At 48.1% G+C, this 25,242-nt stretch overlaps 1 protein-coding gene and 1 pseudogene across 1 annotated transcript; both read left to right on the forward strand.

The window, feature by feature from the left end:
- Positions 1-2,812: 2,812 nt before the first annotated feature.
- Positions 2,813-3,679, forward strand: LOC133282424 (olfactory receptor 8I2-like; the record flags this gene model as incomplete). Its single annotated transcript, XM_061478429.1, has 2 exons — positions 2,813-3,187; positions 3,242-3,679. Coding segments are annotated over 2 exons (813 nt in total), but the record flags the coding sequence as incomplete, so codon positions are not given.
- A 19,947-nt stretch (positions 3,680-23,626) lies between these two features.
- On the forward strand, positions 23,627-24,557 carry LOC133282425 (olfactory receptor 5G25-like; annotated as a pseudogene).
- Positions 24,558-25,242: the final 685 nt, after the last annotated feature.

The following is a 25,242-nucleotide window of genomic DNA, read 5'->3' on the forward strand; positions in this document are numbered from 1 at the left end:
GGTCTTCCTCTCCCCTGAACACCCAAGGTGCTGCTGGCATGGGTATCCTGATGAGCCCGATGGAGCAAGTACAATACCCAGCTGTCTGCATCTGGGACTTCAAGCTGCATTATTCACCCTGCACAATCGCACCCAGGTATTCTCAGTGCCTCTTTTTGCCTTCATGTAGTTCTTTTCAATAATCTTTGAATTATATATTTCTCTTCTTTCCAGAATTTGATTGAGGGTTATTTCTCCCTCTGTTATACTGATTTTCCCACTTCACAAGCCTTGGTTTTAGCCCAGTACCCAATGGGGAAGAAAGACATTCAAATCCACTCAGAAATAATTTTCTACCCTCCTCCAGTGCATCTCCTGGACTGTCAGTCTGGTGCCTTCAAGCAGAAAAACAGGTTGACATTGAAAACATCTAAAGCCATCTACATTCTACTCTTTCTTGCTTCCCCACATTTTCATACCTTGGTTTTCTCTTCTATCTGCCCCATCCTTTGTCTTTTCTAAATGTCTGGGACAAGGTTATCATTTAATATTTCTACTAAGGGTTTTATCATGTCTCTTCATCTAGGAGAAATATTCGGGACACACCAACACTCAGAATTCTTCAGATGAAGACTGGGAAATCTGACTTCATCCTGATATATCCTCAAAGCAGCCACATTTTGAGCCAATGCTTTTGACCAAAGTGGTGTACATTCACTAGTCAACTGTATGGAAATAAATGTATGTGATGGAAAGGACTCCCCATGACCAGCACAAACCATCCACACAGATGATACTTTGTTGTGCTTGTTTGCAGCTCCCTTCAATGCAATATTAGATGATCCCTGTGGATGTAAAGGGCTTCCTCAGGGAAACACTGAAAGGAAGAGGTATGTGATAGATGGGGAAATACAAAGCAAACTGTCCTGGGCCTGTCTTCCTGGGTAGGTCTCTACAGGAGAACTGGTCTTGAAGGTGTTGATTCAGCCAGAAGGAGTTTGGGGAGAGAGGAATTGAGAGGTTGTTTTGCTGATCAAGTCAAACTAATTATCCGATGGAGGAGGGTCCTTTGGGAGAACAGTTTGCACAACACAAGCCTCTGAGGTAATGCCTCCTGTGAGATAAAACCCCTCCAGCAGCCAGCCTGGAGCATCCTGCTCGCAGGCATCTCTCCTTCAACCCATCGCATGGTCTCCAGGAGGAGCTGCAGGCACTGCATCCACCACCACCTTCCCCTTTAACCAAGCAGGTACAAAAGGGTTTGATGGGTGGTGGGTCCAGTTTGACCCTGGTCATGCTACCTCTCCCATGCTTTGATGGCATGTTGAATTTCACTCTTCTTCAGGGACTGTATTGATAGGGCAAAGGGTGATGGGTTTAAACTAAAACAGAGAAATTCAGGTTTGAGTTAAGGAAGTTCTTCCCTGTGAGGGTGCTGAGGCACTGGCACAGGGTGCCCAGAGAAGCTGTGGCTGCCCCATCCTTGTCAGTGTTCATGGCCAGGTTGGACACAGCGGCTTGGAGCAAGTTGCTCCAGTGGAAGGCATCCCTGCCCATGGCAGGGCTTGGAGCTGGGTGAGCTTTAACCTCCCTTCAACCCAAAACATTGTCTTATATCCGATGATGAGAATAAAAGTGCCCTAGTATGGGGTAGGTTTGCTTCAAAAACACCAACCTTCCTGACCCCATCTACAACTGATTTAGCGATATTTTAGCATGAGAATATCCGAGCTAAAGCCTTAAAAATTTGATTTATATATGGTATATTTTGTATTTTACACTCTTAGATGGATATTTGGGTTGGTCATAGGAAGCTCACTGCAATCCCAGCAAAGCTCTGCTAGAGCTAAGACCACTGTATTCCCTTAACTTTATGCAGGGTGGGGGTTCTTGGCAGGAGGCTGGGACTGGATGAGTTTTAAGGTCCCTTCAACCCAAAGCATTCTATGTTATTATGTGGTGTGAATAAACGTGCACTAGTACAGGGTAGCTTTGCTTCAAAAACCCACGTTCCTGACCCCATCTACAACAGATTTAGGGGTATTTTAGCACTGATGTAGCCATTCATAGATTGATATTCCATCAAGTAATTCATCTGCAGAGAAATTGAATTGTGGAGAATATCCAAGCTAAAGCCTTAAAATTTTGGTTTATATATTTTGTATTTTACACCCTTAGGTGCATATTTGAGTTGGTCATAGGCAGCTCACTGCAATCACAGGAAAGCTCTGATAGAGCTAAGACCACTGCTTTCCCTTAACATTATGCAGGGTGGGAGTCCCTCAAAAGCAGATAAACTTAGAACTTAAAGCAAATTTCAAGTACATGGCTTTGTGTTGTGATGAAAAGGATGCAGCACAAGTAATGAATCTAGAGAAGAGCACTGATCCACTCTGAAAAATACAGAAAAAGAGAGAAAAAAAGGTCCTTAAAATTCCCAGAAATCAGAAAAGACAAAATGTTTTCTGTTTTCCACATTTGTGGACGTACTAATTTGATTTTATTGCATTACATTTGGATAGACATGATGTTTCCCAGTGTTTCATTAGTGCAGTGTATATCAATCATGGTAGAATTATTCTCTTTTAATTTCAGGTTGTGTAATGAGCTCATTCACCTCTTTGACTTCAGATCTTGGGCTACACACAGAAATACACCATTACAAATACACCATTTTCCATTGCATTTACTTTGTGGATTAAACTCTAACTAAACTTCCACATTATTTATCTCTAAGGGATGTATTTCACTGATTCCTTTCATTTCAATCCAAATCCATCAACTTGTTGAAATGACAGATACAGGAAACCTCACGGTTCTCTCCAGCTTCATCCTCTTGGGTTTCTCTGATGCCCCAGCGCTACAAACCACCATCTTCACAGTCTTCTTATCCCTCTATGTTTTCATGGTGCTGGGGAACGTGACGATGATCCTGCTGATCAACACTGACCCCCACCTCAACATCCCCATGTACTTCTTCCTGAGCCACTTATCTTGCATGGATGTTTGCCTTTCCTCTGCTATCATCCCAAAAGCTCTGGAGACCTTCCTGCTGGGGAGAAGCCACATCTCCTTTTGGGGTTGCTTTGCCCAGATGTATATTTTCCTGGCTCTGGGTATCTGTGAGTGCTTCCTCTATGGGGTAATGGCTTATGACCGATACACAGCTGTGTGCAAGCCCCTGCTCTACACCATTGCCATGACCAGGGCGCGTTGCTATGGCATGATGGTGCTGGTGTACACCATCGGGTTCCTCACCTCCCTGGTGCACATCACGCTGGCAGGGAGGTTGTCCTTCTGTCAGGCCAGGAGCATCAACCACTTCTTCTGTGAGCTGCCCACCCTCCTGCAGATCTCTTGCTCAGACACCCACAGAAACAAGTTTGTGTTGGTGTCCAGTGTTACGTTTAATGCTGTGGTCTCTCTCCTGATGATCCTGGTGTCCTACACCTACATCCTCCACACTGTCCTGCAGATCCCTTTGGCCACGAGGAGGCTGAAGGTCTTCTCTACCTGTGCCTCCCACTTGGCTGCCATCACCATCTTCTACACACCCGGGATCCTCACCTATGTCCAGCCTCATGAGGCATCTTCATGGGATCAGGCAAAGCTGGTGTCGCTGTGTTACTCCATCCTCACCCCAACCCTCAACCCCCTCATCTACAGCCTGAGGAACAAGGAGGTGAAGGGGGCTCTGAGGAGGCTGTGGGAGCGAAAGCTGCTGCCACATCTATGCAGGGTTTGAAAGCACATTTGGAGCCCTTCAGTACTGTGGAGGTAAGGAAGGAATATGTGGAATATGTGATTATGGAATTGATCATTACTGGCCATTATTGGTCATTATTGCTCACCACTGGTCATTATTAGAGATAAGGAGATCACACAGCAAGTGCAGGGCATGGATAAACAGCACAACAAATTGTTGTCTTTAAACACCTTCAGGTGTTTGTAAGCGTGGCCTGAGCCTTCAATAATTAATTCAAATAAGTATCAGCTCTTCAATAGCACACCTGAGACCCCACCATGGTGTTTTGTGTCTAAATAGTCCTAAATGAAAGTAGTGCCCACAAAAAAGAGGCTCATCCTTGATTTAAGGCAGTGACCACTGTCTCCATTGCCTGGTGATACTTGTTCATCCCAAACGAGCTTGAAGACCTGAGGGACAGACCAACGGTTCAATACAGCTCTGGTATCCCCTGCAGTTCTGATACAGTTTTCGTGTCTATAGAATCTTAGAACCATAGAATAGTTTGAGTTGGAAAGGACCTTAAGATCATCCAGTTCCAGCCCCCCTGCCATTGGTAGGTAGGCCTCACACTAAACCATGTCACCCAAGGCTCTGTCCAACCTGGCCTTGAACACTGCCCGGGATAGAACATACACAACCTCCCTTAGCAACCCATTCCAGTGCCTCAGCACCCTCACAAGAAAGAATTTCTTCCTTATATCCAACCTAAACTTCCCCTGTTTAAGTTTTAACCCGTTGCCCTTGTGCTGTCACTACCGTGCTAATGAGGAGTCCATTCCCAGCATCCTTTAAACTCCCTTTTCAGATACTGAAGGCTGCTATGAGGTATCCACTCAGCCTTCTCCAGGCTGAACTGCCCCAAATTTCTCAGCCTGTCTTCATAGAGGAGGTGCTTCAGTCCCTGATCATCCTCGTGGCCTCCTCTGGACTTGTTCCAACAGTTCCATGTCCTTTTTATGTTGAGGACACCAGAACTACACACAGTGCTCCAGGTGAGCTCTGACGAGAGCAGGGTAGAGGGGCAGGATCACATCCTTCGACCTGCTGGTCACGCTCCTTTGGATGCAGCCCAGGATACAGTTGGTTTCTGGGCTGCAAGCGCACACTGAAGCTGGCTCATGTTCATTTTTTCATCGCCCAGCACCCCCAAGTCCTTCTCTGCAGGGAATATAAGAAGGCCATGGAGCTGCTGGAGTAAGTCCACAGGAGGCCACGAGGATGCTCAGGGGCTGGAGCAGCTCCCGTATGGCACCAGGCTGAGAACATTGGGGCTGTTCAGCCTGGAGAAGAGAAGCTGCTTGGAGACCTCAGAGCAGCTTCCAGTGTCTGAAGGGGGCTACAAGGATGCAGGAGAGGGACTCTTCATCAGGGACTGTAGGGATAGGACAAGGGGTAATGGGTTCAGACTGAAACAGGGGGGATCCAGATTTTATGTAAGGAAGGAATTCTTCACTATGAGGGTGCCAACGTGCTGGCACAGGGTGCCCAGAGAAGCTGTGGCTACTCCATCCCTGGCAGTGTTCAAGGCCAGGTAGGACACAGGGGCTTGGAGCAAGCTGCTCTAGTGGAAGGCGTCCCTGCCCATGGCAGGGGTTGGAAGTTGAGAGCTTTTAGGTCCCTTCCAACATAAACCAGTCTGGGATTCTGTGATACCTGATATGACCATCCAATACATTTATCCTGTGTAAGTGAGCTGGAGCAGTGCTAAGGACTTGTGATAGGCACACATAGGTTAGCATGTGGCCAGAAGTGTGTCCCAACTAAAATCTTCCTGGGATGTGTGGTCCTTACATCTTTTCCTTTCTGGATGCTCAGTACCAGGTCTGTGCTTTGTGGATTTGACCATGTCACATCCCCTTCTGTATGTCATCACATTATTGAGGAGGAAGATGCTCTAAATGAAACAGTAGATGGAGGGGTTTTAACATTTAATCCAAACACACCATTCTGTTTAATGAACTGTACAATTGCTGGAAGAACATGTACTTGTATAATGACAAACTGAATAAATTTGTGGTCAAAATAAGTACCTTTGGAAACCGTGGTCTTCTGCAAAGAACTGTGATGAATAATGAATGAATGCAATGGCAACCAGTCAAAATCTAATTTAAGTTGGTGTGAAGTGAAACGCTCACTTTATAAGCTTTTAATCAAAGTTTCTGATGGAGTTTTCATGAAAAATAAAGACATTTGAACAATTCCCTCAAGAAAAGAGAACACAACATGTGAAGCAACTGATTCAGATAGAATAAGAGAGGGACTCTTCATCAGGGCCTGTAGGGACAGGCCAAGGGGAATGGCTTTAACCTGCCCGAGGGGAGACTGAGGTGAGCTCTTAGGCAGAAGCTCTTCCCTGGGAGGGTGTTGAGGCGCTGGCACAGGGTGCCCCGAGAAGCTGTGGCTGCCCCATCCCTGACAGTGTTCAAGGCCAGGTTGGTCACAGGGGCTTGGAGCAAGCTGCTCCAGTGGAAGGTGTTGGGGTCGGAGCTGGAGGAGCTTTAAGCTCCCTTCCAACCCAAACCATTCCATGATTCCATGATTTTGCATAAACTGAGGAGGGGGTGATTCTCATTAACACAATAAAGGAGCTCTTTGCTCCTTTCTGCTCCATTCTTTCATCCTCTGCACACAGGAATACATCAGAGGAGGCTGAATGCAGAGCTGCCGCTGTGTTTAGGGCATTGCGTTGTGGAAAACCCAGTTCCCCTCTCCTTGAGACATCAGGGAGTGCAGCCACAGTAATTGCCATGGCCAGCATCACCTGGGTCCTTCTCACACACCCTCTGACATAGGCTCAGGCTCTATTTAAGCACAGTCCTGGCACTGGGCCCACTTCCAGGGCTGTGCTGTAACTGGGATTGCTCCTGGTCAGTAGCAACCATGAACTTGACTCTTAGTTTCCCCTGGGCTATCAGTGGAAGCTGCTGCTGTGCTCAGGCACAGGGGGACCGCGCTCTGCTTTGTGGCCACTTTCAGCTCCCAGCTTACCTTCCCATTGGGAATAACTGGTCCTGGCTGCTCCCTTGAGGCACCTTGCATCATGCAAACAGCACAAACAGCTCTTAATGAGAGGCAAGACCCTCTGGTGTCCAAGCTAGGGACAAGGCAAGCTCTAACGGAAACTAAGTGTTATAAACATCTCCCCCTCCTTGTCTGTGTCTGTCTCCAGGTCTCTATTTGCTACATAAAGAGCTTATTGCTAAAGGTCTCTAACAGGTTGCAGTTGGTTATTTCTGCTTTGCAGAGCATGAAGTTCTGCAGCATTCCTCAGTGGTACCTTCTCAGTTAACAGGTTGTGTTGGGGAAGAGTTGGGTGGGAGGAAATATCACTTACAGCAGCCCCACAACAAGAAAACAGGGGAAAAATCATACTTCTCCCTAAAGACATTACATTCAATCATACTAAAATCCTTGGCAATAGGGGAAAATCCTACTCTCAGCTGCTACTTCTCCTAAACCAGATGTGAGATGAAGCCCACAGCAAGGAGGTTAGAAATAGGTGGCCTTTAAGCTCCTTCCAACGCACACAGTGCTGTGAAACCTCTTTGGCTGAGCTGGATGTTTGCAGTGGTAGGAAGGAAGGTGCAGGATGACAGACACAGCTGTGCTGCCTCCAGGCTGGGATGTTCTGGTCACACAGCAATTTAGCATCTTCCCAATGCTCAATCACAGCACATACCATGCTCATCCTCTGGCAGCTCAGTGGCTCTGCTTCTCCTCCCATTTCCTTACTTTGCACTGCGCAGCCTTCTGGAAGCAAATGGGATTTTATGCATTTCCTTGCATTAGCCCAAAGTAAAGTGATGTATTTTGGATGTACCTCCTCAAAAACCTTCATCCCTCCTTGAACTTGCCTCTGGATGAATCACTGCTTGAATCAGTGCAACTTCTAAAGCTAAACTGAAGAGGGAAATTCCTCATGGGCTTATTTTTGCCACCTCCTATGATATCACATCTTTCCCCCCCAAAAAAAAACAAAACCCAAGAGATGACAAGGGAATATTTATCAGAGACCTATATTGAGGGGATGCTTAACATCACCGAGCCTCTGCAGAGTTTAAAGCATGGTTAGGATGTGCTGTACCTGCTCCTGTAAACACATTCAGTCCCTTCCTCCTCCAGACAGCTGACACAAAACAAGTTAAAAAGGGAAAGAGGAGGAGTTCTATCAACCGATTGGGACCGGGTTGGTCAATGAGCAGCTCGCAATGAGGTTATTTGCTGTTGCTTTTTTAAGGGCATCTTTAACATCCTTGTTCCTCAAGCTGTAGATCAGAGGGTTGAGCATAGGGACAAGGAGGGTGTAAAACACAGCGGTGACTTTCTCTGTCAGCAGACTTAATCCTCAGGATGGACAAGAGGATGTATACATAGGAGGTGATGATGAGGACGAGCACAGACATGGAAATGCTCCCATGAAGAATTACAAGCAAAAGCTCATTGAGGTGGCTGTTGGAGCAAGAGAGCTTCAGCAAAGGGTTAGTGTCACAGAAGTAATGGTTGATGGTGTTTGGACCGCAGAAAGGCAACAGCAGCAAGCAACAGGTTTGAATTAGGGAATTCAAACTCCCCCCCATGTATGATGCAGCCACCAGCTGAACACAGACCCCTGGGGCATGGAAACCGTTTAGAGCAGTGGGTTGCAGATGGCTACATAGCGGTCATAAGATATCACAGCCAGCAAGAGCACCTCTGTGGTCACAAACATGAGGAAGAAGAAATGCTGCAGGAAGCAGGCAGGGTAAGAGATGGTTTTGTTTTCCACCAAGAAGCAGCTTTGGAGCAAAGACAGAGGAGTAGCAAAGATCGACAGCAGAGAGATTGCAGAGGAAGAAGTACATGGTGGTGTGCAGCCAGGGGCTTGTCTTGATCTGTGCCATCAGCCCAAGTTTGCCCATGAGAGTGATGAGATAAATCATGAAGAAGATTACAGAGAGGAGTCTGCATCTTGGTCTCGCTTGTCAGGCCGAGGAGGATGAAGTGGGTCACTGTGGTGTGGTTGCCTTCAGCCCTGTTACTGTATTGCATGGCAGCATCCCTGCGGGAAGGAGGAAAGATGGAGTGAAATAGGGAAGAGCAATGCCATGTGGCTTGCATATACTCTGTTAGGCTGGACATTAAAACAATAAAGATTTGATAGTTGAGGCAACATCTAACTGTGGTTCTTGGTGAATCTTCACAGGCAGAGAAACACATCCAAAAGCCCTTCAGAAATCTCTTAATCATGAGGCTAAATCAGACCTTTTCTTTTAAAAAACCAAACCCAATCTTGAACCATTTGAAAACTGGAGAAGAGGTGAAGAACTTGCAAACTGGTCATCACATTTCATTAAGGAGGCAGAAAGAGGGACTGCTCCATGAGAAAGACTAAACACATCTGAGTGTGATGCCCCAGGAGCCCTGAATCCATCACCCCAGCTCTGATACAGCATTGCTGGATCCCCAGCTGCCCACAACAATTGTTCAGTGAGATACCTGACACTCAGGAGCTTTCCCTGGCAGCGTGGGGCAGTGAGTCCCATCCTAGACAGCAAAAATAGGCTGAGCTGCCACACTGCTGTCAGTAGAATCATAGAATAGTTAGGGTTGGAAAGTACCTTAAGGTCATCCAGTTCCAACCCCCCTGCCATGGGCAGGGACACCTCACATTAAACCATGTCACCGAAGGCTCTGTCCAACCTGGCCTTGAACACTGCCAGGGATGGAGCATGCACAACTTCCCTGGGCAACCCATTCCAGTGCCTCACCACCCTCACAGTAAAGAACTTCTTCCTTATACCCAACCTAAACTTCCCCTGTTTAAGTTTTAACCCATTACCCTTTGTCCTATCACTACTACCACTACTAGTTAGGTTCCAGCACAGAGAGAAATATTTCCCTCAGTGTGGCAGATGAGTCTAACAGAGAGTCAGTGCACTTAACTTCTGTTATCTGCTCCAGCTCAGGTATTATTTCCATGGTTTTCCCCACTCAAGGTCAGGAAGGCATGGCAGGCTGCTCCTCACAACTCTGAGACTAAGAAATGAACTGGACATCATGTTCTATAGGTAATAGAATGCTGTTAGCTGTATTTGAAAGATTCATAGAATCCCAGACTGGTTTGGGTTGGAAGGGAGCTTAAAGCTCATCCAGTTCCAACCCCAACCCCTTCCACTGGAGCAGCTTGCTCCAAGCCCTGTGTCCAACCTGGCCTTGAACACTGCCAGGGATGGGGCAGCCACAGCTTCTCGGGGCACCCTGTGCCAGCGCCTCAACACCCTCCCAGGGAAGAGCTTCTGCCTAAGAGCTCACCTCAGTCTCCCCTCGGGCAGGTTAAAGCCATTCCCCTTGGCCTGTCCCTACAGGCCCTTGTCCCAAGCGCCTCTCCAGCTTTCCTGGAGCCCCTTCAGGCACTGGAGCTGCTCTCAGGTCTCCCCTTCAGGAGCCTTCTCTTGTCCAGACTGACCCAGACCAGCTCTCTCAGCCTGGCTCCAGAGCAGAGCTGCTCCAGCCCTCGCAGCATCTCCATGGCCTCCTCTGGCCTCTCTCCATCAACTCCACGTCCTTCTTGTGCTGTTGCCCCATAGCTGGATCAGGACTGCAGGGGGGTGGGGGGTCTCCCCAGAGCAAGGTAGAGGGAGGAAAAGAGGTGGGGAGGCAAATGCCCAAATAAATGATCTCTGGATGGTCCCAGCACTTCAGGTTTGGGTTTAGTGCTTCCCACTGGGGTGGCTGCTCTCCACTTCCCTGCTGCAACCCCACATTGTTACTTATATCTCTGTGAGATTTTGCACTTTTTACATATCTATGAGCTCCCAACACACCAGAAATAGCCAGAAATGTTGTATATAGATTTCTAGGTTCTATTTCTAGCTGCTTTTACCTTCCCTTAAATGAACATCTTCTCAGAACACTCCAAAATCCTTATCCCCAGAAATCCAGAACAGACCACCCAACCCTATGGCTGGGACAAAGCACCAACCTTCTGCCATTGAGGAATAACCTTTCAGAAGGTTGCTTGAGGTTTTGCAGTGCGTTTTTAGTCTTCTTAGAGGAAAAACCTGGAAGGTTTCCTCATGGAATGTGCCCTGTGTGTCATTCCCAGGTATTTCTGTGCCACTGCATGCTGTGGTGCAGCTCTTGTCCTCTTCAGTTTAGGGCTGGGGCAGAAAAGCAGCACAACCCAAGTGTACAAACACCAAACCTGGTTTCTGTGGTCACACTCATGATTTTACTTGAGGCTCACTGAGAGTTTTGTGTGCATCAATTGACACAACAGCAGCAAACTTTAATGTTCCTTTAAGTCAATTAAAGGTACATGAAAGGGCAGTTCAACTTTGTTAGAAATGTTTTATTTCTGCCTCATTCCTTGAGCTATTTGTGGCATTGAGACAGTGTGATACATCACAATGTACTAGTGCTACTACTACAACGATACTCAGGCCAGCAAGAAGTGGGCAGGGTTGAAGACTGTTTGCAGCTGCTTTATCCTGCTGCTGACTTATTTTACTTCCCTTCTATAAGCATTTTCCCACCTCTTACTTCCATTTATGATTACTTCTTTAAACATTCATCCCCTCACCAAAACCCCATTTCACTGTTACCTTTCCACATGGTCACAACAAAAGTGTTTGGAGATTAACCAGGAATACTGAATTAAAAATCTCCTGTGAGGGCAAAGTATGGATTGAAACATTTAAGGGAATACAGATCAGGAAAAACAACCCCAGTTTTTTGTCTTTAGTGCATTTTGAAATGAAGTCATTTAATTAAGTAATGAAATCTGAGTATATAAAATGACTGAACCACTGTGACTACCAGGTAAGTATCAGTTAAGGATGACAAATCATGGCAACAGCATAGGAAAATGTCTTTCAATCAAGTTTCACTGATAGCTTAATACATGTAAGAAACATGTTTCAAAATACAAGTATCTTCATCATTTGAAACTCAGAGGGACTATTCACTGGGGACTGTAGTGATAGGACAAGGGGTAATGAGTTAAAACTTTAACAGGGGAAGTTTAGATTGGATCTAAGGAAGAAGCTCTTTCCTGTAAGGGTGGTGAGGCACTGGAATGGGCTGCCCAGGGAAATTGTGAATGCTCCATCCTTGGCGGTGTTCAAGACCAGGTTGGACAGAGCCTTGGGTGCCATGGTTTAGTGGGAGGTGTCATTGCCCAAGACAGGGGGGCTGGAACTGGATGATCTTAAGGGCCTTTCCAACCCTAACTATCCTATGATGTTATGATTCTATGGTATCAAAGGTCTCTGTCCTGCCAAGCTTTTTAGCATCTGATTATATCGGTTCTGCCTCCTTCACTGAGCACAGGTTGAAGCCACTTTCCCACAGACAACAGACAACATCTCATCTCTTGCTGCTGTTTGCCAGAGCACACAGAAGAGATTGTTCCCCATCCATGTTCTGTTCACAACATCAGTTAATTCCCACTCACAGCAGGTAAAGGAAAGATATTTTCCCCCGTCGGTGTGTTTTGGCTTCTCTGAGACCCAGACAGCTCTCGGTTAGGATCGATTCTGTGTTCAGGATTGTCTTTCATCTATGGAAATGAGCCACTGTCTTAACTCCTATATGAAATACACTATTTGGTATTTCCTGGGGTGCACTAGCAAGAGTTAAACATGGGCATGGAATGTAGGTGCTTGTCTCGTGCTGGAATTCCATGGATAGCAACATTTAAGTAAACGGCACTTAAGAAGAATGTAAAACACCCCTTAAAATGAATGGGATGACCCCTTAATGTGCCCAAATTGTCCTTCACACTGGATAGCCTCAGCACCGTTCATTATCCTGTATTATGAATGATATTGTCTACAGTTTCTGCCTTAAAGTGAAATCTATCATGAAGCTGCAGCCTGGGGAGGGATTCCCCATGATATTCAAAGCTGGAGCTTGAGATCTTGATTCCGACCAGCTTCTTCTCTTTGAAAGGCACAAGCGAATGCAATGAATTTTTTGAAACCTTTTCTGTGACTCTTTTTCAGCAAGCAAATGTAAAACTACACTTGCTCTTCCCTCCCACCCCAGCAGCTTTAATAAAGAGCTCACAGGTAAGAGTGAGGAATTTTATTGGAGCTGAGGGAAAAGGTCAAGAATCTTGCAAGAAAAATAGATAATTATCAGTGACAAAAGTTATAACTGAATAAAGCTGATTGGTGTTCCCTGTGAGGAAAAGAGGCCTGGGATAATTCAGGGTAATTTCTTCATGCAAGCTAGTGACTGAGAAGTGAATTCAAGTTTGAGGTTCCATTACTCTTGGTTTCCTTCAGAGGAAGGATGATGCGATTTGGGGAGTCTATTTCTCATGCAATACTGTCATTGACTTTTGTGCAGTAACTGGAGAAGAACTTGCATCGAATAATGGAAATAATTGGGAAAATGCCATTATTTTAGTGCCCCATAGGCTTTCTCATTTGAGGTGAATTGTTCATGTCCTCGATGACAGAACTCTTCCATGTTGCCAGCCATTTAAGAACCTTCTCCCGCACCTCACCAGAGCCCCCTTCACCTCCCTCTTCCTCAGGCTGTAGATGAATGGGTTGAGCATGGGGTTGACCACGGCGTAGAAGATGGAGGCCACCTTATCCAGGCTCCTGTGACTAGATGGAGGTTGTAGGTACATGAAGAATGCTCTCCCGAAGAGCAAGGCAACAGCCATTAAATGGGAGGCACAGGTGTGGAAGGCTCTGGCCCTGCTCTGTGCTGAGCACATCCTCAGCACAGTGCGGATAATAGAGTTGTAAGAGAGCAAAATGATCACGCTTGCAATCACCGCATTGATGGTGACAAAGGCAAAGATGACCATCTCACTGCTGTGGGCGTCGGAGCACACGAGCTTTAGCACAGGGACTACATCACAAAAAAAGTGGTCAATGCTGTTGGGACCACAGAAGGAACCTCCAAACGTGCACCATGTGCAGATGATGACACTGAGGAAGGCAAATAGGTAGGACGATGCTACCAGCTGCCTGTAAACGTGGCTGGAGATGATGGTCACAGAAAGCAGGGGCTGGCAGATAGCAACGTGCCGATCATAGGCCATTATGGCCAGGAGGTGACACTCAATAGTAGCAAAAAGCGAAGGTGAGGAACTGCATCATGCAGCCAGTGAAAGAAATGGTTATGTCCTCTGATAACAGGTTTGCCAGCATCCTGGGGGAGATGACTGTGTGTCGTGGTTTAAACCCAGTCAGGTAATTCGTTCGCTCACTTCCCCCCCCCCCCTTTCTTGCCCTCCCCCTGCTCTCGGAGGGATGGAGAGGAGAATCAAAAGAATGCAGCTCCCACGGGTTGGGATAAGAACAGTTTAGTAACTAAGGTATAACACAAATCACTACTGCTACCACCAGTGATAATAATGATAAAGGAAATAACAAGGGAAGAGAATACAACACCTCAGCACCAGCCGACCGATCACTCGCCCCCCCAAGCCCGACCAAGCTCCGACCGATACCTCCTCCAACCCTGCAGTCTCCCAGCCCTTCCGGCTAACTCCCAGTTACATCCCTGGGCATGACGTGCTGTGGTATGGAATACCTCTTTGGTCAGTTTGGGTCAGGTGTCCTGTCTCTGCTTCCTCCCAGCTTCCCCTCCTCCCTGGCAGAGCATGAGGCTCACAAAGTCCTTGGCCAAACCAAAACATCTCTATCAGCTCTGTTCCCGAGCCGAAAGTCAAAACACTGCACTGCACCAGCTACCAAGGAGGAGAAACATGACTGCTACTGCTGAACCCAGGACATTATCCACCCCTTATTCCATACCATTCACGTCATGCTCAGATCCCACATTTTCAATATACCATCACTCTTATCTCGGTGCACTCTTATCTTAGTGCATGGACCAGTCCCTATAAAGCTGCTGCGTCCATCTGGTCCATGTCAGGCTCCATCTCTTGTAACAGTCTTCCAGAGCAGGAGAGACTGTGTGCAGTGTTCACACTCGTGAATAACTAGGGCAATAGTGTCCATTGTTAAGTCCACCCCTCGATCATGAGTCCATCTCTATGTTGCATCTCTGCTCTGATGGCCTGAAGTGCCATGGGCCCACCAGGCTTAAAATAATTCACTGTCCCCTTAAGCAGTTTCTGCAGCTTGTTGCTGGGGACTCCATACAGCTGCCTTCCATCTCCGATGCTTCCAAAGCACTGGAGGGGCCCAGTGGACTAGATACTTGCCCATACTGTCCCACACACCCTGCCACTCATGACTCTCCAGCCTTGGGGAAAATCTCTTGGTCCCCCTATATTGTCGTCTAATCCCAGACAAGACCCAAACCTGACTCTGCTTAACTTTTGAGATCAGACAAAATGGTTGTGGGTAGAACACAGTGTGTGTGTGTGCCAACATGCTGATCCCCATCACAATCAGCAGGCAGGTCCCAAGGATACCCAAAGGCCATTCAAAGCCTTCAGAACTCTCAAACGATGCTGCTGTGCTTGTCACTGGGGCTGGTGTAGCTGCTGTGCTTGCCGGCTCTCCCACCGCCAGCTTCTCTTTTCCTGAGTCCAGCTCTTCCTCCTCTGCCTTGCTGGGAAATGCTGCGTGGTCTCCTGCATCCTCCTGGGGCTTGGCAGGCGGCTTCCGGGGGATGCTCTCGGCTGTCGCGGGGCTGGGCTCCTCCGCGGGGCTCGGCTCCTCCGTGGGGCTCGGCTCCTCCGTGGGGCTCGGCTCCTCCGCCGCCTTATCCCGCTGCTCGGCAGCCGCCTCCTTCTGCTCCTCGACCGCCCCGGCCTCCTCCACCGGCAGCCGTCCCCCCGCGGCCTCCGGCCCCGCTCCCGCCGCCGCTTGGTCCCCGGGGCCGCTCTCCCGGGCCGGTTCGGCTGCCGCCGGCTCCCGGGGCCGCTCCCCCTCGGCTCCCCGCCGCCTCGCGAAGATGGAGAGCAGGGTGAGGGCCAGGGCGGTGAAGAGCAGCCGGACGGCCAGGTACAAGTCCACGGCCACGTCCGTCCCGCCCTGCTGCTGGAGCCTGCCCGTATTACAAGACATTGCCATAAAGCACAGTGAGACAAGAACCTTAGCCCAGGCCCCACACTTGATAAACACTAACACAGCGAATACCGGCTCTACGTAAGTTACAACGGTCTGAAGCTGTGAGATCAAGAAGAACAACTCTGATACCCAATAAATCAGCATTGTGACGAATGACTATTAATCCAGTCAAATCTGTTGTTATCTCAGCCCCACGTTGGGCGCCAAAAAGAACTGTCGTGGTTTAAACCCAGTCAGGTAATTCGTTCGCTCACTTCCCCCCCCCCTTTCTTGCCCTCCCCCTGCTCTCGGAGGGATGGAGAGGAGAATCAAAAGAATGCAGCTCCCACGGGTTGGGATAAGAACAGTTTAGTAACTAAGGTATAACACAAATCACTACTGCTACCACCAGTGATAATAATGATAAAGGAAATAACAAGGGAAGAGAATACAACACCTCAGCACCAGCCGACCGATCACTCGCCCCCCCAAGCCCGACCAAGCTCCGACCGATACCTCCTCCAACCCTGCAGTCTCCCAGCCCTTCCGGCTAACTCCCAGTTACATCCCTGGGCATGACGTGCTGTGGTATGGAATACCTCTTTGGTCAGTTTGGGTCAGGTGTCCTGTCTCTGCTTCCTCCCAGCTTCCCCTCCTCCCTGGCAGAGCATGAGGCTCACAAAGTCCTTGGCCAAACCAAAACATCTCTACCAGCTCTGTTCCCGAGCCGAAAGTCAAAACACTGCACTGCACCAGCTACCAAGGAGGAGAAACATGACTGCTACTGCTGAACCCAGGACACTGTGGAACAGCAGATGTCAACAAACGCAAAATGGGTGAGGAAGAAGTACATGGGGGTGTGGAGGCTGGGAGACACCCGAACCAAGATAATTCCAACATTCCCTGTGAGTGTCACAACGTAAATCAATAGAAACAAGGCAAAAAGTGGAGTCTGCGCACATGGGCTATCTGTAGTTCCCAAAAGGATAAATTTAATCTGTGTGAGATTTCCTCCCATGACCAGTTGTTAACTGCTGAGGCAAAATCAAGAGAATATCACATTGATCAAAAACAGAGATTTGCTTTTGGACCATATCTAACGCCAATCAATGACCATTTCAACTGTGTCATTTTAAAATATTCCAATATATTTTCTAACCAAAATGTATCTATTTTACGTTTTTCAGATGAGGTATTCAGAAAAGTACCGGGAGTTTCCTGAAGCAGTTAATGGCAGTTTTGTTTTTCTATGCTGGGAAAAACTAAACTCTGGATTTAGTCAAGCACGTGTGTTTTCAGGTTTGAGTAAAGAATCAGATCTTTATTCACTTTCAGTTTGAAGGGAATTTGTGTCAGAAGACACCTCAGAGGAACCTCATAGGATCGCACGTAAGCGTGGAGCAAGAGAAAGTCCCAGTCCCAGTGAAATCACAGCTTACAGATGAATGACCTCTGGACATTTGCTCTTGGCTTTTGATTATCATTCACTCACCAAACCACATTTATCAAACTATTTGAGCTTATTCACAATAGATAACACTCACACTGGTAAATTCATGATACCTACCTTTCTGAGCTACAGCATGCTGAAGCACCCTAAACCCATAGGCATTAGGTTGCTTCCTCTAAAATGGAATTGATATTACACCATGTTGATTCCAAAGGCTGATTTCTTAGTGACTGTATTCTGCTGACAATCTGAAATGTTTCATTTCTTTATAACAGAAGAAGATTCATCCTCATTTAAGTCTTGAATAAATCAGTGCATCTTGCTTTAGATGCCTATATAAAAGAAACACAACCTGCATCAGACATTGCTCCCTCTTCTTATAAAGAAAACCCACGTTGGTAAGGCTGTTTTCTGACCAAGACAGAAAAAAGACGACCTGAGGACATGCAGAAGCCAGCCCACTGCCTCAATGCAGGCGAGGCTCTGCTTTGTGTTAGTGTTACCTCTTGTGCCTTCCCTGTGCCATCAAGGATGGGAGCCAAGGGTTTATCCTCAACACAGCAGAGAACATCCACGTGCAAGCATCAGCTCTGTTAAGCACCTGATGTGAAGAGAGGGGAGCTCCTGCCAGACTCCAAGAGCCCAGCTTGTGTTGCTGGAGCTGTAAATACAGTTGCATGTGCTCTCCTTGGAGGAAGACTCTAGGGGTGCTCATGCTTTCCTAGAGGAAAACAAAGAGAAGGGAAAGCAAAGGGTGTGAAATCACCTCTGAAAGGCATTGTGGTGCTTGGGCATCTGAAAGACATAGCATGAGTGAGCCATCCCTGAGCACAGCTACAAGGCAGCAGTGATGAGCAGCTTGTATGATGCTTCTGACATACTTGTGGACCATGCAGAAGTTTCACTTTGACATTGGCAACAGAATGAGAATGGGTTTAGAGACATTTCAGATCTTGCAGAGGGTCCTCAAATGGAAACTGATGCACAAATGACCCCATCTCTGGATTTGCTGCTGTCCCTCTCTGTGCACACCTGAGAGCCCAGTTTTTCAGCCCCCGTGGGGTTATATACATGTAGTGCCTAGATGTCCAACAGCTGAGCTGGTGCCTCTGGGCTTCCACTGTATTCAAGGGTGAGAAATGGGCATTTTTAGGCAGGGATGAATTGTCCCAGGGTGAACTAATAGGCCTTTATCCCCCTGAGAAGCCTCAGCTGCGGCTTCATCCCACCCTCTGCCTGTTTGTCCCCCATCTCTATTTAAGAGATTTAATCCGCTTTTACGAAGTATAATATTGGGCTTCTATGGCAGGACCTGTGTTATTTACCTGATATGAGAATTTTGTGTCTACAGCCAGGGGATTCTGAATTTTGTAGATCCCTTCTCTGCAAAGATTGAAGCAGACTCATGCAATGATGCTTTTGTCATCAAATGTGTTTTCAGAACTCCAAGCCTGTTTCCTGTTGCTGGAATTGACAGCTGTTCTTCCCCTGTACGTTAGACTGAGGTTCCTCTTGGGAGTTCCCTGAGTTGGATCCACCACACACAAGACTATAGCAATCCAGACCTCCCTTAGCAATGTAGCACCAAATCTAGGTAAACCTTTATGTATTGCAGTTGTCTCTGCTTTGGAATTTTTCTTAAACCAAAGAGGGGATAAGAACACCAGAGTGGGGTAATTCATCAAGCAGCGATGAGCCTTACATGTGACACTTCTCATCTAGGCTCCCTTTCCCATTAAAGCTTGGACCAGATGATCTCTTGAGGTGAAACTTGGGTTTTCTGTGGTTCTATGATTCTATTTGTATATATTCTACATGTCTCAGCTACAATATGCAAGAAAGAAGCAAAAAAACAAGGTGTGGTGAAGGTTTTCAAGAAGCTCTCTGATATCAAAGTCTCTGTGCTGCCAAGCTCATCAGCAAGTAATTACATCAATTCTGGCTTCCTCACTGACCACAGATAGAAGTCACTTTTCCACAGACCTCTCACTGCTGTTTTCCAGAGCACACAAAAGACACTGTTCATGACCCATGTACTTCCCAAATAGAAGTTAATTCTCCCTCACAAGAGGTAAAGGAAAAACATTTTCCCACACCAGTGTTTTTTTGCTTCTTTCTGACCCAGGCAGCTCTCGGTTACCATTGATTCTGGGTTCAGGATTGTCTTTCACCAACGGAAACTTGCCTTATGCTGTATTTATAAGTGCAACCCACCACTTGGTGTTTCCTGGTCTGCTTTAGTGTGAGCTGGGCATGGACATGGGATGTGGGTGCTTATCTCCAGCTGGAATTCCATTTTTCTCACCATTTAAGTAAAGGGCACTTAAAAAGAGTGTAAAACACCACTTAAAATGAATAGGAGGACCACTTGATATGCCCAGTTTGTCCTTAACACTGGGTAGTCTCAGCACAGTTCATCAATCTGCATTAGGTATTATATTTTCTACACTTCCTTACATGAAGTGAAATCTCCTGTGAAGCTGCAGCCTGGGGAGGGATTCCCCTTGACATTTTAAGGTGCAGCTTGAGACCTTGATTCCCACCAACTTCTTCTCTTTGAAAGGCACAAACGAATGCAATGAATCTTTTGAAACCTTTTCTCTGACTCTTTTTCAGCAAGCAAATGTAAAACTACACTTCCTCTTCCCTCCCACCCCAGAGGCATTAATAAAGAGCTAACAGGTAAGGGTGAGGAATTTTATTGGAGCTGAGGGACAAGGTCGAGAATCTTGCAAGAAAAACAGATATTTATCAGTGACCAAGGCTATAACTCAATAAAGCTGATTGGTGTTTTACGTGAGGAAAAGAAGCCTGGGATAATTGTGGCTAATTTCTTCCTCAAAGCTGGTAACTGTGAATTGAAATGAAGTTTGATGTTCCTTCTCCTCTTGGTTTCATTACAAGGAAGGAAGATGTGATGTCACACATCCAATTGAAGGGACATAGGGGTTGCTGTGACTCCCTCTCCTGGTCAAAGCCCCTCTGGGTACCACCAGCTCAGCCATATTAAAAAGCACAGCAGCATCCACAGTGTTGTGGCTGCTCGTGCAGAGCCTCTGCAGCTCTGGAATAGGGAAGAGAGATGTGCAATGTGGTCCCCTGTCCCCTTGCACCCATTCCAAATGCTGGTCCTGTCTCTGTGCTGCCACCCGGAACCTCACCATCTTGTCCCACACCTCCCATCTCCATGCCCAATCCCAGCCTGACAGCAGGAGATGGATGGGGAGAAGCTGTCACCTTGGGGACCAGGAATGTGTGCAGGGAGGTCACTGACAGAGGGATAAAATCTGGAGGGGGCAGAGAGCAAAGGGGCTGCTCCATAGTCCCCTTCAAACTGCAAACTCCAGCACCTCACTGCACACCATGGGGCAGGATGAAGGATGCTGGGGCTCTGCAGGAAACAATGGACATTCTCATATGGATGCTGATGGTTTCTGCCCCTGGTGGTACCCTGGTGATGGAGGCACTGGGCAAGGGCTGAAATCCCTCCCTGCTCTGCATGCAGCTGGATCCAAACTGGGACTCAGCTTTGACTTCTTTGCAATCAGTGCTTAAATCCTTCCTATGGCCATCATAAGGGAGAGGAGGGCCTCTGCCCTCCATGTCCTGCAGGGTGCCCACGAGGGCTATGTGAGCAGTGAGAGCATTTGGGACCAGGACTGATGCAAAGCAAGGAGGGACCATATCCGTGCACATCCCCTTATGTCCATCACATCCATACACATATCCCATGCCCTGCAGAGCAGGCTCTGCCCCATCCATCTCCTGCTCTGGCTGCAGGGCTGGTATTGAGCAGGGAGATGAGGAGGTGAGAGAGGCAGAGTTGACAATAAGAGGAGGGTGGAGGGGGCTCATCCACAGCATTGCACCACGTCCTGCAGCTCCTATGAATGGTTTTACTGCTGGAGAGAGAAGGAAAGGGGAGGATGTGGCTCTGGAAGGGGTTGGAACCCCAAAGGATGCCCAGATTGTGGGGGTTTGCTCCCAGTGTGCACTGCCAGGGGATCTGGCTGATCTCTGGTGGGAATCTGTGTTACATGCACTTTCCTTTCATGTTTGGCTGTAGAAGGAGGTTCCCCATAACCCCCATGAAGGCTTTAATCTGCCAGAGGGGAGACTGAGATGAGCTCTTAGGCAGAAGCTCTTCCCTGGGAGGGTGCTGAGGCGCTGGCACAGGGTGCCCAGAGAAGCTGTGGCTGCCCCATCCCTGGCAGTGTTCAAGGCCAGGTTGGACACAGGGGCTTGGAGCAAGCTGCTTTAGCAAAGGGGGTCCCTGCCTGTGGCAGAGGTTGGAGCTGGAAGAGCTTTAAGGTCCCTTCCAACACAAACCTCTCTGGGGTTCTGTGATGGGCTTGGGAGCATCCATCAGAGCCACCAGCGACAGGGGCAACCCTAAAGCACCCTTCAGAAGGGCCTTTTTCCCCTGTTGCTGCCCATTTCAGTCCTTTACCACACTCCTCACTGTTCCTCCCCATCTCCTTCCTTTCACTTTTGGGCACCGCTCCCTCAGGCTCTCCTTTGTCTCTTGTGCTTCCAGCACGATGGGTGGAAGAAGGTGAATGTCATCATCAAGGAGAGCACAAGGACTGGGGGTGCCTGTGTCCCCCATGGGATTAAGAACCAAGTTCCCCAGGAAGCCCTGTCCAGGCAGAGGAAGGACAGGAGGGTGACCATGAGCAGCCAGCACAGATGTACCAAGGCCAAGTCATTCCTGACCAACCTGAGTGCCTTGGGTGATGTGAGCATTGATGTTTGCATGGACAAGAAGTAGAGGACAGCATTTACCTCGTCGTTAGCAAGGTCACCACGATCTTCTGTTGGCTCATTTGCAGCCAAACTTGTGAGCTATGGTTTGAGTACAAGGAATTGAATATGGGTGGAAAGCTGGTTCATTGCCTGCGGCGCCTGACATTGCTTATGGACCCTGGTACCAGCTCCCATTAGCGAGATCCCCCTCATCTCCCTGCCATGATAATGTCAACTATGGCCCTTGTGAAGCTGTAACTGCCTCAGAAATGCTCCAAAAGTGGATTTGAAAGGTTGGGTTGTTCTGTGGTTTGCTCTAAGGGAGCCCAAAGCCCTGTTGCTTGCTCAAGCTGAGGTCATCTCCTCTGGGTATATTTCTTCTCCAAACTAATCAACACAGAGAAGAGATAATGACCTGCTTTGGGCTTTGTCACCTCCTGGGGCCCAAAGAGATTCACAGTCCCCGCATCCCCACGTCACTTGAAATAGGAAGGGGGTTTGCTGATGCTGGTTCATTCCCAGGCTCCCTGCACAGCTCCAGGCACATTCATCTTCACATCCATCTCCGAGAGCATCAGGAGGGCAGCAGAAACAGAGCTGAGATGTAAGTGAGGGGCAGCATCTTTCAGCCCATCATTCTCCAGTGGTTCTCTCTTGCCAACAAGCAGCAGCTCCTGTCTTCATCTCCTGCCCTACTGCAGGGTCCTGGGCTTCTTGATGATGCTCTGGGCTTCCCAGGGAGCTGCTTGTGCTGTGTGATCCCCATGCTGCTGCTGAGAAGGCAGGTTTGGAGATCACCCTGGTGGAGAACACACTCAGGAGACTTCCTCTACTCTGACCACAGATGTTTCCTGGATGAGCACCAGAAGCTTTCCTGTACAGGACATTCAGGGTGCTCCCCATTGCTGAGATGAGGCAGCTCCAAAAGATGACTTTTTTCCCCAAAAACGTGTTTGAGAAGAGATTGCTGAGCTCTGGGGTTTGTCCACTTCTATTGGAGACTCAAGGAACAAGTTAAAGAACCAATAAAAGGTTTTAGATCTGACAAAGTGTGTCAGGAGGGAGGGGAAACTGATATTAACCACTGTGTAAGGTTACATAGAATCATAGTATGGTTTGTGTTGGAAGAGACCTTAAATCTCACCCAGTTCCAAGCCCCTGTGATGGCCGGAGACACCTTCCACTAGAGCAGGTTGCCCTGTCCAACCTGTACTTTCCATAGGTCAGGAATTTGTTCCAGTTAGGAAGAAACCGAAGCAGAGAGGGAAGAAGTGGGTGGTTGGCAAATGCCCATGAGAGGATGAAGGATCAACTGTGCACTGTGAAAACATAACGTTTCTCTGTGTTCCAGGTTGATCCGGATGGTCTCCAAGCCCCAGGCTCAGCATTAACGCAGGCAATGAAGTGCAGCACTAAGGTAAAGCTATATGGGTGTGCAACCTTCCCACTGCTTTCCACAGGGGTCATTGATCAACATCTCAAGGTGAGTCAGAGGAGCAGGCACCGTGTTGTGACATGGTATTTAATTGCTTGAGCACCCCTTTGTTCTACCGGTGCTGGCACAGGAGTTTCACCAACCTGTTCCGCATTGAGCTGTGCCTGAACTCTCCCTTTCCATCCTGCAGGACTGTCTCTGAGCAGCTCCCACCACATAGAGGCTTTTCCACCTGGGACATCCCTGCCTCTTGGAGAAGAAAGCCCCAGCCAGGAGCTCACACACAAAGCACCATCCAACCCATGGCACAAAGCAATTGCACCCAAGTGACCGAGTTCAGCCTGGTGGGGTTCACAGAGGACTCGGTGTCTCAGGTCTACTTGTTCCTGCTCTTCCTGCTCACCTACCTTGTCACCATTGTGGGCAACCTGGGCATCATCATCTTAATCAGGGCCAGCCACCTCCTCCACTCCCCCATGTATTATTTCCTGGGCAATCTGGCCTTTGTAGACCTTTGTTCTTCCACTGTCATCACCCCCAAGATGTTGGTTGACTTGATGTCAGAGAAGAAGAGCATTGCTTATGCTGGGTGTGTGGCTCAGGTCTTCCTCTTTCAGTTTTTTGGGATAACTGAATGCTTCCTGCTGGCTGCAATGGCCTATGACCGTTATGTGGCCATTTGCCATCCCCTGCTGTACCCCCTTGTCATGTCCCCAAAGTGCTGTTTCCAGCTGGTGACTGCCTCGTACCTCGTGGGGCTGACCAATGGTGTGGGACAGACCATCAGCATGTCCACCCTGTCCTTCTGCAGCTCCAGCGCCATCGACCTCTTCTTTTGTGACATTTCCCCCCTCATCTCGCTCTCCACCTCTGACACCACCCTCAGCCACACCATCCTGATCACTGCAGCATCTCTCTTTGGTGTGTCCAGCATCCTGATTATCCTGCTCTCCTACGTGGCCATCATCGCCATGCATCATCCTGAGCATCAATTCAGCCGAGGGCAAGCGCAAAGCCTTCTCCACCTGCACCTCCCACCTCACCACTGTCAGCATCTTCTATGGGGCATGCTTTTTTATGTATTTATTCCCCAGCTCAGACAGCTCAAGGGCAGCAGATAAATGGGCTGTGGTGCTCTACACCGTGGTGACTCCCATGCTGAACCCCTTGATCTACAGCCTGAGGAATAAGGAGGTGAAGGAGGCTTTGAGGATGCTCACAAAAATAAGATGATCTTGAATGGTGCAAGCTTAAGGCCAGACAGAATGGAGATGTGGGGTAGATGCTCAGGTATTGCTTAAGTATGGACAACATGTTGGGGGTCTTCTGCACGCAGAATGCACTGGTTGATATGATTGAGAATACAAATAATTTCACTCTCTAAATTTATATTTAGTAGTGAATTTCACCTAATTAGTTAATTTGTACTGTATTTCACCTAACGAAGACACAGGTAGACAACTACAAGCATGCTCTCCTCTTCATCTCAGGAAAAGGGGGGACCTGATCGCTGCCTACACCTGCCTGAAAGGAGGATGGAGCCAGGAGGGGGCTAGGCTCTGCTCCCAGGGAACAAGGGATGGGACAAGAGGAAACGGCTTCAAGCTGCACCAGGTCATGTTTAGATGGAGCTGAGGAATAATTCCTGCCCCAGAGGGTGCTCAGGCATTGGAACAGGCTGCCCAGGGCAGGGCTGCAGTCACCAGCCCTGCAAGTGTTCACAAACCCTATAGACAAGGCCCTCAGTGCCATGGGTTAGGGGTGGCCTTGACAGGGCAAGGGAACACTTGGAGTGCATGAACTTAAAGCTCTTTTCTTTTTGCTCTCCCTTTTGCTTGGCAAATGAGAATAAACTGTGAATCCTACCGTTCCACTGGATCAAACTTCATTTCATAACGGTGTTGCTAAATCATTAAGG

This window comes from Pezoporus flaviventris, unplaced genomic scaffold (genome assembly GCF_033815535.1).
Source record: "Pezoporus flaviventris isolate CSIRO_AGI_PZ_B2104156 unplaced genomic scaffold, CSIRO_AGI_Pfla_v1 ptg000123l, whole genome shotgun sequence".
Taxonomy (NCBI): Eukaryota; Metazoa; Chordata; class Aves; order Psittaciformes; family Psittacidae; genus Pezoporus; species Pezoporus flaviventris.